This window comes from Anas platyrhynchos, chromosome 3 (genome assembly GCF_047663525.1).
Source record: "Anas platyrhynchos isolate ZD024472 breed Pekin duck chromosome 3, IASCAAS_PekinDuck_T2T, whole genome shotgun sequence".
NCBI classification, from domain to species: Eukaryota; Metazoa; Chordata; class Aves; order Anseriformes; family Anatidae; genus Anas; species Anas platyrhynchos.
Genome location: NC_092589.1, coordinates 38801379 through 38818947, shown reverse-complemented (window position 1 = coordinate 38818947; position 17569 = coordinate 38801379). Strand labels below are relative to the sequence as shown.

The 17569-nt window shown below is 49.4% G+C and overlaps 1 protein-coding gene across 2 annotated transcripts in view; it reads left to right on the top strand.

The window, feature by feature from the left end:
• The window catches only part of TTC7A (tetratricopeptide repeat domain 7A), a 165165-nt gene extending 149701 nt beyond the window's left edge, over positions 1 to 15464 (top strand). For both annotated transcript variants that reach the window (XM_027454067.3, XM_072035724.1), the window contains one exon: positions 11808 to 15464. In XM_027454067.3, the coding sequence (XP_027309868.2) occupies positions 11808 to 12029 (222 nt within the window). In that variant the 3' untranslated portion in view covers positions 12030 to 15464. The remainder of the gene's footprint in view (positions 1 to 11807) is intronic.
• The last annotated feature ends 2105 nt before the right edge of the window (positions 15465 to 17569 follow it).

The following is a 17569-nucleotide window of genomic DNA, read 5'->3' as shown; positions in this document are numbered from 1 at the left end:
ATGTTTGGTCGATTCAAATCTGATTCAGGTTACTAATCACCTGTTAGCTCTTGAGAGGTTGCAGCCATTTTCTCCATTCTCTTCATTTACGTGATGGGCTGGTGAACCCGTGCCTACAAAGGCGGTGCACAGATGCTGTAGGAAATCCTGTTCAAGGTTTCTATAGGTAGTGGGCTGTCTAGAGTCAGCCCTTTAATAAAAATAGAATTAGCTATTCCTCGCCACACGTGGTTTAGTCAATACTATTGTACTCCTTCAGCATCTTTCAGAGTTCATGTGTGGCCACATACCTGCCAAATGGCAGCTCCTGTGGTGCTCCTGTAGGAGTGAGGACTTCTCCAGGTGGTGAAGGTAGTTCTGCTGCTGGGCTACTTCTGTACAAGGCAAATGCACAAGTAGTTGCATAAGAACAACAGCATCTTTTCTCAGTATACCTCCAGTGCTTATAAAACTAAAATGCAAATATTAGAGTATAAAGCTAGATGCTTTTATCATGTTCCAACAAAAACTATTACACTTATATTTCAGTTAAATAGCATGAGCTCAAGTTTCCGTCTATAAAAGAGCACTGTATCACTTTAGTCTTCTAAACAGTTACGGAAGTACAGTCAGATCTGGACAAAATATGCTTGTGGCTTGGAGGAGTAACATTTTTTTCATGCTTGACTTCCAGAAAGATGACTGCTATAGAAGTGTCTGGTGTGGTTATTACATGACAATTAGCGGTTGTTTCTGTGCTGACAGATGCCCACATCAAAAAGCACTGATTGTCTCTTGTTAGCAATTCTAGAGATACTGTAATAAAGTAGCTTAGAGCATTTCCAAGAGACATTGTCCTTTGCACCAAAAGCACATCATCGTTGCCTAGGTTCACAATGGGAAAGGTCAGATTGTGAACGATTATAGCAGCTAATTTATGTGAAAGTTTAAGTCCTTTCTGCCAGTACAGAATTAAAAATTGCACTTTTTTTTTTTCTGTGGATAGGTCTCTTAGCCAGGCTAGATGAACATGCCGTATTTCAGCATTTTGTTTACTACTGAACTGTTTCATCAGTGAAGCGATACACAGTATGGCTATGCACGTCAGTGGCATTGGTCTTCTGGGACTGGATGACACGCAAGAGAAGGGAAAGGAGAGGTTTGTAAAGGAGGGGAGAACGACAGAGCAAAACCCCCCAAGGCCACATTATGGTGAACCAAGTCCACAAATTCTCATATTGCACAGCTGTAGCATGGAGCATGTCTCCGAGCTTCTTAAAACATCGCAGACAAGATAGTGGTGTTATGCAGCTAATGCAGGGGGGAAATATCTGCTTTACGTTAGTATTGAAAAGAATGCAGTGCAAACTGTGACCTAAATGAATTTCTCTGCCTGTCCTCTAGCCTTCCCATCGCGCAGCCTGCTGGAGCTAGGAGTCCTTGCGTGAGGGCTTTTTGCCCCGAGGTAGGACAGCAGAATGGTGCTGCTGTGGCTGGCAGTGCGAGTCTGAAACATTTGCTAACAGGCAAAGGTCTGTGGGAGCAGACATGAGGCTGGCAGGTGGGACTTGATGGCAGAGATTCTGTGCAGCTGCCAAAAAATCACAACCCAGATGCTGGAGCTGAGCACACGCTGCCTGATCCGAATGGTGTTCTGGGGAGAACAGGAAGCCTGCAAGCGTCTGTCAGGGAGATGAATTTGGTTCTGATGGCAGTGCTGTCTTGCCTCATCCTTCTCCTGTGGTCAGACCAGTCACAGTGTCTTCTGTGCAGACATGGAGATGTGCAGCATTTTTTCACTATTGTGCATCCAAAAAGTACCTTACTAAATCAGGCTCCTTTTTACCTCTCCAGAAACTTGCGTAAATCCCCTACTGCCTGCCTTTCCCTCTCTCTGCATGAGCTGCTGTCTCTCAGCTCCCCATTCACCTCACACACTCATTCTGCAAGGTGCATTTTTACTCCTGCTTCTCAGAGACCATACTCATCCTGAGACGTTGATCTGCCTTACTTTTTTCTCCATCCTTGCTCTGTTGGAGGGCAGTTCCCTCTCTACAAAATGCTTGAGAGCGGGTGCTTGCAGTGAAACAAAAGCAGAGCAGCAGCAGACCAGCTGTCCTTTACCCTTCCACAACCACCCTGATGAAGAGCAGACGAGGAGCAGCAGTGTATCCAAGCAGTGAGGGCATCCGCTGACCAGCCAGTGGCTAATGTGCTCCTGTACTCAGCCTGAAGGAGCTGGGCAAGGCCAGCAGCCTGCAAACCAGGCTAAGCACTTCACCCTTTCTGCCCAAAGGAGGAATTTCCTAAAAATACATGTCCTGACATACCGCCGAGCCACATGGCACAGTGAGTGCAATCCTATTTTCAGCCTGCTCTGCGGGGTGACATAGCTCGTTACACCTCCTCCCAGAAATGGCACGTCGGCCGTGCAACACTTGCTGGAGGACCCTCAGCGCGGGGTCTCCCGTGGGCTGCTTCTCCCCACTGGAATTCCCTGCTGGGTGCTGGCACGCTCGTGGCGTGCGGATCCGTGGTCCCGGGAAGCATCCCCAGGCGTGCTGAGAGTGCTGGGACAGCTGCCTCCTGCCCATCCTCATCCTGCCCTGCAGCAGGGGCGCTCTGCGAGTCCCAGAGAGGTGAGCTGAGAGTCCCTGGGCTGGGAGGAGGGAGCAGGAGCAGGCCAGAAGCGCTTCTGATCTGGCCCCGAGAGGAGCACTGCCCGTGGGTACGATGCCCGCCTGGCACGCACTTCTCGCAGCTCTACCAAGCAGGGCAAGGGTAAAGCAACAGCTCCTGGCTTTCGGAGATGGTCGGTAGCCTCCTTCCAAGCCACGGCTGATTAGCAGATTCTGTTTTCCCAACTCCGAGGCTTATTGCAGAATCCCAGGAATGTTCCTGTGCTCCAGATAGCCCAAAATAACTGCTCTAAGCTCTCCTTGGGGAAAAGCAATCCTTAGAGCGGCGTCTTAACTCAAATTTTTGTGTTGAAGCAGCTGAGCTTGAGGGAGAGAGCTTGTCTCTGCCTCTGGTCTCCCTGGCTCGCACAGGAGAAATGAGCATTTTGGATGCTCACATTAAGAAGTTTGTGTGTCAAATCACTCAGTGGCCAAGGAATTGGAAACGCTTTGTCCTCCTCCTTTCTGTTTGCTGCAGAAGAAACCTTCCTCCCCCACTGCTGCCCTCCCTGCAAATCCACTCGTTTGCTGGCAGCTTCGGTAGCTGAGCCATCGGAGCAAATCCTGGCTGTGCAGCAAGTCCCCAGCAGCGCTGGACAGAATTGTTTTGCAGGTTTGTTGCCTGCTCTCTTCCTCTGCAGTTGCCAGGCTTCCTTCCTCCATCCATCCAGAGGAGATAGTGGAGCCATCACAAACAATAGTGGAGCCATCACAAACAAAGTGATAGGAGACTCTCTGAAGCCCAAGCCATCACTTAGACGCTTTGAGTAGCCATTTCCTCTCCTGGGGGAACTGCGCATTTCCCTCGTGCTTGGAAGGAGCAAAACTGATCCGCTGTGGGAGCAGAGAGATGTCAGGGAAGGTCCATTAGCAGGAGAGCTGGTGTTCTGCTTCCCAGAAGTGGATTATCCTGGTTTCCAGGGAATCTGTATCTGTATCCGTGCCAATCACTTGTGCTCCTTTGTTGTGGTAAGTTATTCTCCACGTCCCTAAGGTGCTCATTACCACATTATTCAGGCTCTGTTTACGTAACTGTGGAAACCAAAATAAATTCCTGAAAGACAAAACTCACCAGTTCTTCTCTGATCCCTTCTCTAAAATCTGCGCAATCCTTTACAAAAGAAGAACCTGAATATTTCTTAAACCCCTCGAGTTCCCGGAGTGGTTCATTCACCTCTGGAGAACGAGCCTTGTATCCAGGCCTACAGACACTGTCCTTGGGCTGATCTCTTCCTGCAGCCAACTCCGCAGCAGATGCCTCTCCACTGAGCTCCAACCTGATCTTCCAGAAGATTATTAGCTTTAGTTGTGGTTTGCCATCCACAGCCCTCTAGATCCCATGCAGCTCAGCTAATCAGTATTGTCCTCACGCGGTGCTTTGCTCTGAGATCAAATTAAAGCCTAGAAATTGTAGTAGTCAAGTCTGCTTGTCTACAGATGAACTCATAAATGATATTTCGGAAGGTGCTCAGGGAATCGTCAGAAGGGAGAAGGGATGGAATTATACTGCAACCTTCAGACACTTCTTCACAGACAAGGAAACCAGTTATAATTAGTTCAAATTCTGAGCTATTTAGCCACCTGTTATCACACTGAAGACAGAGCAGTGAGAGAGACTGTAGTACTGCAGTTCATAAAGTAGCCTGTGGCACAGTAACAAAATGTGTTGCCTCCTGGTACCTACCTAAGGCACAGCTGCACAAAGCTGGGGCAGGAACTGGCAGGAATTCCAGCTTTTGAGCAAACTGTCCCAATACTGACCACAGGTGAGAAGGAAGCAGAAGTCCCTTTGTGCCAGACAAATAGGAAACACGAAGACATCACAGCTCTCCTGAGACATCTTATGTCGAGGCGGTACGTGGACGTGCAGCTGGTGCGGTGGAGGCACAGCAGAGGGAGGCGCAGGCTGGCACACAGCAGCACGTTCCTCAGAGCTCCCCCTCTGTTCCCCAGCAGCTTTGTGTAGGGGAACCTGCTCGTGACTCATACGTTCAGACAAGATTTGTTCTGTCCAGAGAGGCACAGATAATGTGCGTATGAAACGTGCACGCCAGGCCCTGCTTTCATGCAAGCCAGTGCATTAAAGATTGGGGCAAGATCCAGCATTGGCACCGGAGGAAACCTAAGCAGCCAGAAACCCCCTGTTCATCAGCCACAGCACACTGCAGGCACTCCCATCAATTGGGTGTACAGGTCCGAAGGCTGGACATTCCCCAGCTGTATGCAGCAACATCTTGCTACGTGTGACAGAACACAGGCACTTGCTTGCTGTCAAATAGAGGCAGAGAGTTGCTCCCCCCCCCGGGGCAAGGGATGCTTAAATGCTGCCCTAATTTCTTGAAAATATTCGCTAGAAGTGAGCGTGCACACCCTGAGCACAGGGGAGGTGAGTTCTCCCTGCGCCATAGCCTGAGAACATCAAGCCTGGGACTTCTGCCTCCATAAGCTCGACCCTGGATCCCATCCCTGCTGTGGATCGTCTCTGAACAGCATCAGATTATTCAGCACGAGATGCATTAGCAGCCAACAAAGCACAGAGCAACCGATTTCTAGACAGGTGCTCTAGCCTGATACCTGACGGTGGGCATGATGCTCGTCAGCGTGCTGCTCATGCACTGCACACCCTTCCTCTCAGTGCCGAGGCTGACCAGGCTCTGTTTGCATGTTGTGAAGTACTCGCACACCTTAAATTATACATTCTGTGTTATAAATTACTATCAGTTATTGGATTTGGACCTTCTGTACGTGTTTGTGCAGACAGCACGGTGAGGTTGAGTCCTGGAGTCCTGCTAGAAGCTGCTGTGCGCTCTGCTGCAGCATTACTATGACAACTGCTAAGATCAGGGCTTGGAGAAATCTCACCTTCCCCAGGAAAAGAGTGTGTGAAACAAACACGGCACTTTGTTCATCTCAAGCATGTGGCTGAGGCATCCTTGCTTGCTAGGTTTCGCTGCTTGCTGCCTCATCTCCACGTAGGTCTCTGCAAAGGAGGAATTATCTGGAGAATATTCAGATGCGGCGAGCGATTTTGCTTTGAATGAAGCTTAAGTGACGCCAGTCCAACAAGGCAGAAAAACATTGCTCTCTTCATTCTCCCTAGGCTTCTGTGAGCCTCCCTGTGAAGAGATCAGAGCCTCCTGGTTTGAAACGCTGCCTTAGGGTTTGCTTTTTATGTCAATAAATGTTTTATCACCATTAAGCTCCGAACGCGGCACAAAAATCCCTGCTAACATTTGATGAACCGAAATAGGTAGAGCAGGCATGGGGGTGGGGGCTTGCCTTTCTTTTGCTTCTCCTTCCCTTCCAGGGGACATTTCCCTACCAAAGGGTAGTGCTACCTCTGTGGGGCTGGTGAGGTGTGCCCAGGTCCGTGGTGGGCTACAGACCTCGTTGTCCTCACGCTCAGCTGGGCTGTCTGTCCCGCTGCCTCCTGCAGTCTCATCTTTTCTCTTAGCCCACGCCCCTTCAGAGCACACAAAAAGGCTGAAGGGAAGCTCAGGCAGCAGAGCTGCTCGGCTGCCTTTGGTGCCTTAGGTAGCAGAGCTGAAACCTTAGGGTCCAACCTGCTGAGGTTCGCCCACGGGCACTGCAGGAGTGCTGCAAATTGAGACGGAAACTCTGGTGTCTGCTTTTTCCAGCACAGGGCAGTCCCCCTCTCCAGGGCCGTTCCTTCATTTTCCCTTTCCACATGCTGCATTTTGCTGTGACCCTGCCTGCCTGCCTTCCCCACCTCCCTCCATCCCATCTTCGCTGTGTCAAACGCAGCGCTTCGGCGTCACTGACTGACAGGGGATGCTGCAGCTTCAGCGCAGGAGTTGAAAAGCTGCACTCGACTAAAGAGGCAGCAGAAGTGCTGCAAGAAAGGATTTTTCCTCCAAAACTGCATCCCTGTCACCCTTCATTATGGCAGCAAATTAAGACATGGTCTCTAATTCAGTGCATTCGGTGAGCGACCCTGACTGCTCCCCCAGCTCCGTGTGTTCCTGCAGTGAATTTTCAGAGAATAAAGCTCAGGTTTATAGTGCAGATTTGCCACAGCCTGCACTGAATCAGCAGAATGGCTGATTAGCTACCCTGCACACTGACAGCTTCTGCATGACTAAGTGACAGCACAACAGAAACTCACCCCACTGCTCACGGCTGAGAAAAACTCCTGCTTCCTCAGAAATGCAAGGGTCGTGGATGCAGGGGAGAGAATCACAGAGGCATCAGATAGTTACAGGTCTGTCTTTATTCTGGGGGACCAAAGATTTTCAGGCTTCATCTTTGCCATTTTCCGAAAGGACTTTGATATATCATGGTTTATGCAACAGATTTTGCTTGCAACTTACTCCGATTGCTAAATAATTACAGAAGTGTATGTAGCAGTGCAGATTTTCCCCGTACATGAGATCGTTCTCACCAAGTGCCAAATGCATCTTGAAAGGCTTTTTGTAGGCTTCTGCTGAATAGGCACACTTGTGAATGCGCACTTTGCTCCAGTATGCCAGGGTGCTGCCAGCTGCTAATTACCCTCCTCGTAACTGCTGGTGACACGGCCATATAGCAGGCTGGAGTAGAGAGGCAGGATACCCCGTTTACCTGGAAATCAATTAGCTAGTGCAGTAGCAGTACCCAGCAACAAAGTCTACAACCTAATTTACTCAGGTAGCTTCTTTTTGACAATAATGGGCTAAAATTCCCTGCTCAGTTGGGAAAAATGGCAAAAACCACCCCACTTTGGAGTCAGAGTCTCATGAAAAAGAAAAAAGAAAAAGAAAAATGTGTGCAAAGTAATTATGAAAACCTCTATGTAAAAAATAGAGGCTACTCTACCTGTACAGATCTCCCAGAAGATGACCGTGCCAAGAAAACAAAAAGCAGCCTTCTTGGAATGAAATAAAATATTTTTCTGAACATCTCTTGCCAGAAAGGAAAGAACAAATAAATCTGTGCCACCTTAGTGGAAGGAGGCAGGGATGCCAAGACTCAAGAGAACTCCCTGCTGCTCATCAGGTGTTCGAGCTAAACATTTGCAAAGGAAGTTTTGACTTTCTTTACTAAAAATAAATTCCTCCTTGTGCGTGAGGTTTATTTTGTAGACTTCCATAATGTCTTTTCTGAACTATTTTATGGGAGTTTTATGAGCTAACAGCTTTTAAGGAGGTTTCTTCAAACTCTAGGGAAATAAAGGCACAGCTCAGGAATTCCGAGACCTCCTGAATTAGGACTTCAAGGGGGAGGTTTTGCTTGCTTCCTTTATTAATAGAAATTGAAAACAACTCTTTTTTTTTTTGCTCATTTAAAGTGAAACATGGGTCTCCTGTTCTAAAACAAGAACAGCCTCACTCAATTGCTGAGTATCACATCACTGTGTGAATTGCAATCCAAGCTGGGTACAGATACATTAATGCACTTAGCGCATGAAAAGCTACGTCTGGTTAGCAGGGGACTGGTGCAAGCCCTACTGACATGCTGCCTAACGGGAGCTCCAAAGCAAAATGATTCCCACACACCTTTTGGGTTGGGTGTTTTGTTTGTTTCTTTGGGGTTTTTTACTATTTATATTATGCTTGAGTCAAAAAGAAGCCAGTCCTTATTGCCCTGACATGGGTACCACCAAAACTGATGGAGAAGAACCTGCTTAGAGGCCACCCCCATCTTTGGGAGGAAAATAACTGGGCAAAAATAGAAGTGCCGGTGCTAGCCAGGAGGTGGCAGAGGAGCCAGGCCACCTTGTGCACTGGTTTCTGTGCTAATTTGGCAAAAACGCAAATACAAACCAAAGCAAAACAACAAAGCCCAGCCCCACCCTCCCCTTGCAAGAATAAGAGGATGAAACCCTTAATCATTTTCCTGCTTGTATTTATACTAATTGCTCGTCTTCCTGAGATCTGACTTTATGAAATTATGCATGCACACCAAGCAGATGAGTTTCCATAGAAACTCAGGAACTGAACTTTCATTAGAAAAATCTTTTAAAAAAATATCTTCCAGATAAAAATGCAAATTGCCTGTCAGTGGGTGGCTTTCTGAATTTATATATAATTTTTTTCTTTTGCACTGTAGGCAGATTCCAGCTGGACCTACATAGCAACAACATGCAGGCATTGTTTATAGCAAGCCAGACTCCATGGGGAAATGAGAAATTCAGTAGCAAAGAGAAGCTCTCAAGTGCAAATACCTCAGGGAAACAAAAAACTGAAGTGCTCAGTGCTGCGTGTTAGTGAGGCTTGGAGATTGTGCAGCCTCCAGCTCTCAGAAAATGCTGGTGGCTCGCAAGGAGCAGCGGGGAGGGAAGGGGAGAGAGGAAACCCAAATGAAGAAACTCTCCTGCAACCAGAATTAATGATGTTCAGCCTGCCCTTTAAACACCTAGCAGCATATTTCTGCCGGTTCAGCTCGGCCTTACTGGAAGGACTGACACCATCTGCTGTTGGCTCACTGTGGGCGAAGGAGTGGATCGAAGTCCTGGGGTTTGGGAACATTTGTGGGCTGGGCTGGGTGGCCACAGCCTGGCTTCTTGGGCTGAGGCCCGATGCCCAGCTTCTGTTGCCCACCCCAAATGGAAATGGAGGCAAGAAGGCAGCCGTGGGGCTGTTTGTGGTGGCAACAAGATGGGAGGAGGACTGAGGGCACACCTGGCAAGGGCATGGACCTGGGCAGCCTTTGGCACAACCAGTAGTGTGTCAGCGAGGGGGTGGATATTGAGCTCCTATACCTGGGGAGCCGCAGAGGGAAGGAGCCACGCCAGCCTCTGCTCCTTGACCACAGCCGAGGGTGCTGGGGCACACCAGGGCTCTGTGCCGCACAAGCGCCGCCGGGGTTTTACGAGGAGGTGGATTTCACTTCAGCATTGTTGAGAGGCACGAGATGTCAGCCGGGAAGGGAATTCCCCTCCGTCTTGGAGAGGGATGACAGGCAGCAGCTGCATGGCCGGTGCGCCTCGCTCGGGGCCAGCGGCCCTCCGGGAGCACGGGGCGGCTGCGGCAGGGCGAGGGTGGCGCTGGGTCCCCGGCCAGCAGGGAGCAGAAGTGGCTCCGCTGGGTCAGCGCAACAGGAAGAGTTTTTAGGAAGAGTGGTTTTGTGGTCGAGGATGAACACGAGCTGAGATCGCTGCCGTCTATTCTTGGCTCTGCAGCAGACTTACTATGGCCACACTACTTGCCCTTTCTGAACCTCATTATCCTTGTCAAGCGGGTGACTCAAATTATAATTGCACAAATTCCTTCCAGTCAGTCAGGACGTGCCGGAGGCCGTTTCCAGGCAGCTACCTCCGGGGAACCGGGCTGTCCCACCAGACCACCTCTGTTCCACCTGTGTCTGCTCGCAAGGGGATTTGGCCCTGGGGCCCTACCATTTTCCAGCAGAGAGAGGAACCTAAAGGAAAAACATCCCCACTGAACCTCTGAATGATGAGATTTGATACTCAGTTGACCATTCAGGTCAAAGTTACGTGCAAGAGGCAGCGAAAGTTTACACGGTACTGCCTATATTTGACTAAATGTGTGTTTCTTAATTCCTCTCTCTGGCGAAGTAGTGGTTTTCTGTCAGTATTTGTAATATCACTGTCTTGCATGTGTTACTCATGCTGATGTACCCTGCATCTCTTGGTATTTTTGGAAGAGCAAAGAAAACAAGACGAACGATCTTCATCAATTCCAAAAGTATCAACGTTTTTTCATTAGAAATTTAATTTGGGTTGTAGTTGCAAGAGTTTTTGGGTTTCTTACATCTTTTGATATCAGCTGAAGGCAACTAGACCCACTGAAGGCAGAAGTAATGCTTCCCTTCATCTATACGACTGCTTCCACGTACTGTCTCCTATCGGGAAACGCATGAAGTCAGGCAGTCCTCTCCCTTTACAACATTTCCACATGTCCACAAAATCAAATTGTGGTATTTTCTTGGTAAAAGATTTCCAATCCATGGCATTTCATTACTGGGCTGCTATTACATGTGGCGCTGTAAAACTGAATTCCATCACTGGGGCTGTTCTGATGTGGAAACCTTTGAGCTGATGAACTCCTTGGCTGAGGAATCGATGGCAGGAGCTCATCTATACACTGTAGTCCCTCACCCAACATGGGGAAGGACTGTTGTTTTTTCTGCAGAGGACAGGGACAACTTAGATGTGAGCTCTTGCTTTGTAGGAACTTGACCCTAAGAGCATAAACCTTACAAATTTTGAGGCATCTGCTGCTTGCACCGTGGTGGTTGCTTTGGCAAGGTAGCATGGACTCTGCTGGGCCATCCCTCACGCTGTAGGACGAGGCCTTTAAGCTCATCCTCACAGAGAGGCCACCTCATAGCGGTGGTGGCATCTCTGAGGTTTGGTGCAGCAGCATACGAACATACTGAGCACTTGGCAGGCAACGTGGAGGTGTTGGCAGCATCTCCCACAGGCCACATCTGGATGGAGCTGGCGAGGCCTCCATCCTGGTGTGAGCACTGTGAGGAAGAAGCAAGAAAATGCCACTAATACGCTGTGGTATCCAAAGCCAGCGTGACCACCTGTGCTCAGCGAGGTTGGGGGCTGTATAATTAAAAGGGAGCCCGGCTCGTTAGATGCTTTGTGGGTTCAGAGGCATCTTCGCCAGCCCTATAGGAAAACATGTTCTTCCTAGCACTTCTTTCATCCTCCCCCTCCTGTTCCTTCCAGATGGTTACACCCACTTGTGTCTTTTCTTACCCTAAGGACAGCTTTTTAACAAGGTTCCTCTATCCTTCTCCCCCACACTGCCTTAGGCTCTACAGCGGACAGAGGGGCCCCAATGCCGTTATGACCAGCATGGCCCTGGAAAGGGGCCTCATCCCTCTAGTCCGTTTGTCAAGAGGAAAGGTCTTTCTGTATGGTCAAGGTGTTGGAGCTGAGGGACTTCGCCTCAGCCTCAGCTGGGTTTTGCAGACATGCAGGTGTTAATTCAGCTACTCGGTCTGCTTAATCTTCGCAGCTGTTGTTTTAAATTACAGAATCAAAAGGATCGCAACCAGAAAAAGCAGAGATTAAAGGCTGATCACTCCTCTTCTCCAGAAGCAGGGAGGGGGGATCCCCTGCATAAGGCTACTGCGCCTGCACGCTTAGGTCTGCCCAGCCTGCTGGGAGCTTGGGCTCGCCTTTTTCTGCCGCCTGTTGCCCCCGCTAACTGCTCCTCCCTTGTTTGTTGGCAGGGCCTGGTGCTCAACAGGCTTGGGCGGAGGGAGCTGGCCCAGAAGGTCCTCAGAGACGCCATCCAGATCCAGAACACCAGCCACCAGGCCTGGAACAGCCTCGGGGAGGTCCTGCAAGCTCAGGGGAAAAATGAAGCAGCCATCGAATGCTTCCTCACCGCTCTGGACCTCGAATCCAGCAGTCCTGTCATCCCCTTCACTGTCATACCCAGGGAGCTCTGAGGCTTCTTCATTCCATGGACAGACACCAACAGACAGACAAAAAGACATACAGCGAAGAAACTGGATTTAACACAAAAGTGCCATTGTAACCCGGAATTGGGCAAAATAATTCCAGGATGGGGCTCAGGTCTACATGCTTAGCTGAGATGAGTCTAACTGTAGAGGAATTTGCAACAGGCAGAGAAAGAGAATGCCTTTTTTCTTCACAGATGCCTGGTTAACCCCCTGTTCAAGTTAATAGAAAGACTTATTTCAAAGTGTTGGTTCAAGGTGACTGTCTGTAGAATAGGTTGTGCTGGAGTACAATCTATTTCAAATCTAGTTCAAAGCACTTGCACCTTTTAGCTTTTATTAAGGATGAAAACCCCAAATCCAAAGATAAAACCCCCAAACCCTGAGTTAAAGCCCAGACCAGCTCTAAACAGGAGTAAATGCCCCAACTAATGTACCAAGTTGTATTTAAGCACCTAGCTGCCTCCACACAGATCTGACAGCATAGGAATGGCAATTATACCATATAGATGTGCAGTATATGCCATTTACAAAATTATTTCAGCTATTCTAATAATCCTTTTTCTTAGCCTTGCTCTTATATACTGCATATACACACTATATTTAGTGTGGCATTTGCCTAGACCAGTTTAAATTAAAAATAGTTTTTATTTTTAAGCTGCTATTGTAGTGTGATTCACAAAAGCAGAAAGACCAAAGACCCAATCAGTTCACACTTGGCCTAGCATTAAAAGCATCTATGTATCTCCAGTTACATATTACTGAAAGGCCTTTCTTGCAGTAGCTAATTATGAACTCTGAGCTTCATTCTCGTTAATCACCCATTCCCTCACTTCCAGTGAGGAACGAAGCGATTACCAGCAGATAGTGACTGAGCTCTGTGCTTGACTGCGGTGCTGTTCCCGGCACCAAACCCGTTCATGTCTGTCTGGTCGTGGCCTAAAAGACAGCAGCATTCTGCTAAGGGAAAGCGAGCTGAAAGCAGCACGCACATGTAAGAATTGCTTTTCTTTGAAAACTAAATCCTGGGATTTTCTGCAGACATCTCACGTCAGAGGTAGGGGCTGCGCCTGCAGCGGAGCGGGCTCTTGTTGTGCATCGCTTCAGATGTGAGCGTGATCCCCGCAGCCGTCCGAAGAGCTCCTAATCCCCTGCCCTCCCGCTGGCTGGCCGGGGTGGGGAGGCAGCTGCCGGACCCCACGCTAAGCCGATCCTCACCTGGCTCTGCGTGACTTGCCCGCAGCCCCTGCAGCCAGCTGGAGCTGTAACGGGCTGCCAGCCCCGGCCGCGGCGCTCCCAAGGCAAAAGGGATGCAAAAATGAGCCGCGGGCGCTTTCCTACACATAAAGTTAGGGCCACGTGCCCGTTCCTGACCAAAGAAGGCTTGTGCCTGCTCCACGAGTGGGTTTGCACTGAAACACACAGTGTACGATGGCTGTGCCCAGTATTGCAGTCTGCAGCTAGCTCCTTCCAGAAATCCTAACATCCTCAGGCAGTAAATGAATCGGGGTTATTCCTGCAAGACCCCGAGGCACTGGAGCAGTCTTGAAGTCAGCATTGTTTACACTTGGTTGGAGACCTGCAGGCTAGCGGAGACCTCCTGGGCCGTGCCTGTGCTTTTGCTCCTGCCCTGGCCTCCTCTGGAGGCACCCACGCCCAGGCAACAGGCTACACCAAGCTCTCCACGCAGCCTGTTGCACGCCCAAGCCGATTTTTGGGGTGACACCAGACTGGTGCAAGAGCCCAGCATATTCCTCTGCTCACCCAGGTGCTGGGAGGAGGGAAAGCAACGCAGAAAGCACTCAGCCCATCAGGTCTCCAGCTTCTCCGTGGCACACAGGCCCCAGCCGAGGCTCCTCAGGCCAGAGGCAGGTTTCCACCAAGACGAGCCTTCTGTCTAAGACACAGAAGAGTCCCTGTGGTCTGACATCTCCGCCTTCCTCTGCAGCATCTGCCTGCAGGGCACTGCCATGGTAACCCCCGTGAACCAGACAGCTCTTCGAGTCCAAGCCGTGCCTCAGTCCCTGCGACTGCTCTGGCAATCTCTGTGCTAAGAGGTCAGTAACAGCAGACAAGCAGCTGCTCGCAGACCTCGTGTGCAGGTGCTTTGTGTCCATCAGCCAGCCAGGTGCTGGCCCTGCAGCTGCTTCGTGCCCCTGGGGGTGGCACTGGCACTGGAATCGCAGCCCTGAGGTGCTCTGCTGCCAGAAGATGCAGCTCCCGTCAGCATCAAGAGGGGTTACACAGGTGAGGCATCTCCACACCACAGCCCCGACACCAGCTGCAGACACAGCTCTGCCTCAGCGATGGATTTGGACTCGGCCCCAGGATTTGCAGGGCACAAAGCACGTTCGCTGGAACAGTGCATTTCTGTAAGGTTGCCGGTACATTTCTGTGTTTTCTTCCTAATACCTTGAGGTCTAGAGACTGAGGTTATACTGCCCTAAAATGCACAGGGCAGGGAGGAGGCGGTGTTTACAGACTTGCAAGTATTTCGGGGGTAGATCCTCCATCCGCACTCGTTCTTAAGCATGGATTTTTTTACTTTCAGGTACAGATAAACAAAAACAAAGACTACAAACATGCCTATGCATTCTAGTATTTATTTAGATACCAACACTGATAAATCTAATAGACCCACTCCTCTGAGCTGATTAAGTAATACTCCTTTGCATAGCAGGAAGCCCGGCATGCTTAATGCTTAGGGTTTTAGACTAAGCACATGAGATTTATATCCCATCCCTTGTATGAATATTACAGATTATTATAATTAATGGAAGTTTGGGGAATAATAAGGGAAGTACTGATTCTGGAGTCTTAGTGCTGACTTGAGTCCAACAGTTTTCTCATCAATTTAGAAAGAAAAGGGGAAAAAATAGCATCATTGTCTGAAGGATCGAGGTGCGGCCCGGTTCCCTTCATTCCACCACAGGGTTATTTTCCTTTGAGTCAGCAGGGAAAAGATAAAAAACGGCAAAAGGAAACTACCTAGCTCTTATTTTTCTGCTGCACAGTGAAGGAGCAATATTTGCCATTGCCTTTAACCAGCCAGGTTTGCACGTGGTACCAACAGTCAGTCGGCCTGCAGGTGAACAGAGAAGCCCAGCAGCCAAGGGGTGACCCCACTCCCTGCCTTAGCCTGTGTAAGCTGGCGTCCCCTCCGCGGATGCTGGTATTTATGAGCGTGCTGGTATTTATGAGCATTTCCTCCAGCTGAGGCTGTGCCCACCGGAGTCCTCTCTCCGTCCAGAGGACAGGCGGGGTGCTGTGCCCAGAGCAGAGCTGCCGTGCTCCTGCGCTGCACCAGCACCCCAGCCCGTTTCTATGGGTAACAGTTCCTGCTACTGATTATCACAATGTTTCAGAAGTGCTAATTATCTTTTCTTGGTAATGACTAATAAATCCAAATGGAGAACAGTCCTGGAGGGTGTTTGCTTTAAAATTCACTGGCTGAGAACCAAGGTAGGCACAGCACTGGCTGCTGCGGTGTGAATTGCAGTTACACCCCCGAAGCCCCATTTTTTACCAGTCTCAGTGAAGCCAGAGTTTGACTCCTTTATATTTCACTTTAATGACAACGGAGCGGGAAACAGCCGTCAGTGAAAACAGACCAGTGCCGTGATCTTTTTTCAGCCAAACCAACCGAGATTCGAGAGTTGCAATTCGGCCCAGGAAAGCAAGGCTCCCCAGAGCAGTCTCGGCGCAGCGATAATTGCCTGGGACTGCTCTGTGTTACAGGCACGTTCGGCAGTCATTCAAGGAGTGTGTGTGTGGCTGGGACTCCTCTCCCCCCCACAGGCCCTGTGTGTGGCAGAGGAGAGCTGCTCTGTGCCCAGAGGGACAGCTGCAGTGCCGGCCAGGTGCCCTGGGCGCTCTCCCACCCTTCCAGCTCTTATCCCGGCCTGGCCACTGGGTCTTAAGAGACCCAGCTCATCCTCCCCCCAGAAAGACGTGCCAGTCTGTAGCTAACACCGCCAAAAGGGACCACGGCACCACACGGCTGCAGAGCAGAGCGTGCACCTCCAGCTTTGGCACCGGGGCGCGTTTCACACCCGGCAGTGCCGCCCAGATGCTGTTAACGCGGTTCTTGCGGTCGTTTTTCCATGTAACTTAACATTTCTTCTCATTGGGAGATGTTTTCGGCAGATGAATAAAATTGACCCTGTGGAAAAAAAAAAAATGCTCCTCATGCATAGTTATTTCCTGCCATTTTCAGTGCTTTTAATATATTCATGCCACAGATACTTGAGGCATTATGAAACAACTAACTAACTGGAACCCAGTGTGCCTAGCAAGTTACCAGTTGCAAAGGGCATTTGGGCCTACACCCTGCAGTTCATGGGAAAAACGGGAGTGAGCATGCAAGCAGCGTGCCCTCGGAGAGGAAGAGAGCCAGGAAAAAGGAGCAGTGTAGCTTCAGATGTTTGGGTTCATGCAGATTTAAGCGAGCATCGTGCTTTTCTTGTGCTTCTTCCAGTAAAAATAAACAAAGGTAGTGTGAGAAACTAACATCAAGGTCATATGCAAATACTAAGTCATCTTGTTTAGGGACTCACCTTATTTTGGCCACGATGCCATTAATCATCTCTTTATTTTTTTTCTACAATCAGTTTAATCCCATGGCCATTTGGAAATAGCTATCTCCATTCAAGAGCTTCCAGAGCATTCTTTGCATTTACACGTTAATCTTCTGGGCAAGCTTCAAAAGGGCCTTAAAAAAAGCCAGACCCTTAGTGTCCTGCTCAGATTAAGGGAAGGGTTTTTGAAGAGCAGTTCTTCCTAGCTGGCTGCTCGGGTTATGCCTACATTCAGCACAGCTTGAGCAGGACAGGGTTCCTCTAAGTCCTTCAATGGTTACAGCAAAGCCTTAAAAGCTGGAAATGGAAGCAAACAAACACCAGCTCTGGCTCTTTCCCCTCTTTCCCATATGGAGAAAGGAAGCAAACCGATGGCTGGGGTGTCCGTGGGGGCAGGGGGAGGAACCCAAACTGGACCTGAAGAACTGGGTTGTTCAGTCCCCACTTAGGGGCAACTCGCAAAGAAAATAGGCTTGGCTACTCCTCCTCGATTTCAACTTCACTGGAGTGCATATCAAGTTGGCCTTGCTGCATCACACAGGTGCTTGATATTCCCTTTGTTTAAATGGGAAAAAATAAGCATTTTTCCCCTCAGATTTGCTCCAGGTGGTTTGGGCACTCCCATGTGCGTGGGCTCCTTCCCGTGTTGGAGAAGGCAGTTGCACTTTGGTAGCAATTGAACATGGTACTCTTGAAAGAGTATCTTTTAAGAATGTCTTTTAATAACCTAATCACACCTCTGCTTCTGTCTTCCTGCTGCTGAATGGGGAAAACTCACTCCGGTATCTGCCAAATTCCTGCCTAGTGTGAAGCCTGGATGTTTAGCAGTCCCGTGAGCAGTGAGGGAAGAAATGGGAAGCGTCCCCGCAGCCCAGATGCTGTCTTGCACTCCTGTCTCTGGCTGTCAGGTTTTCGTGGAGCCAGGAAAGCAGCAATGTTGACTCTGTCTTC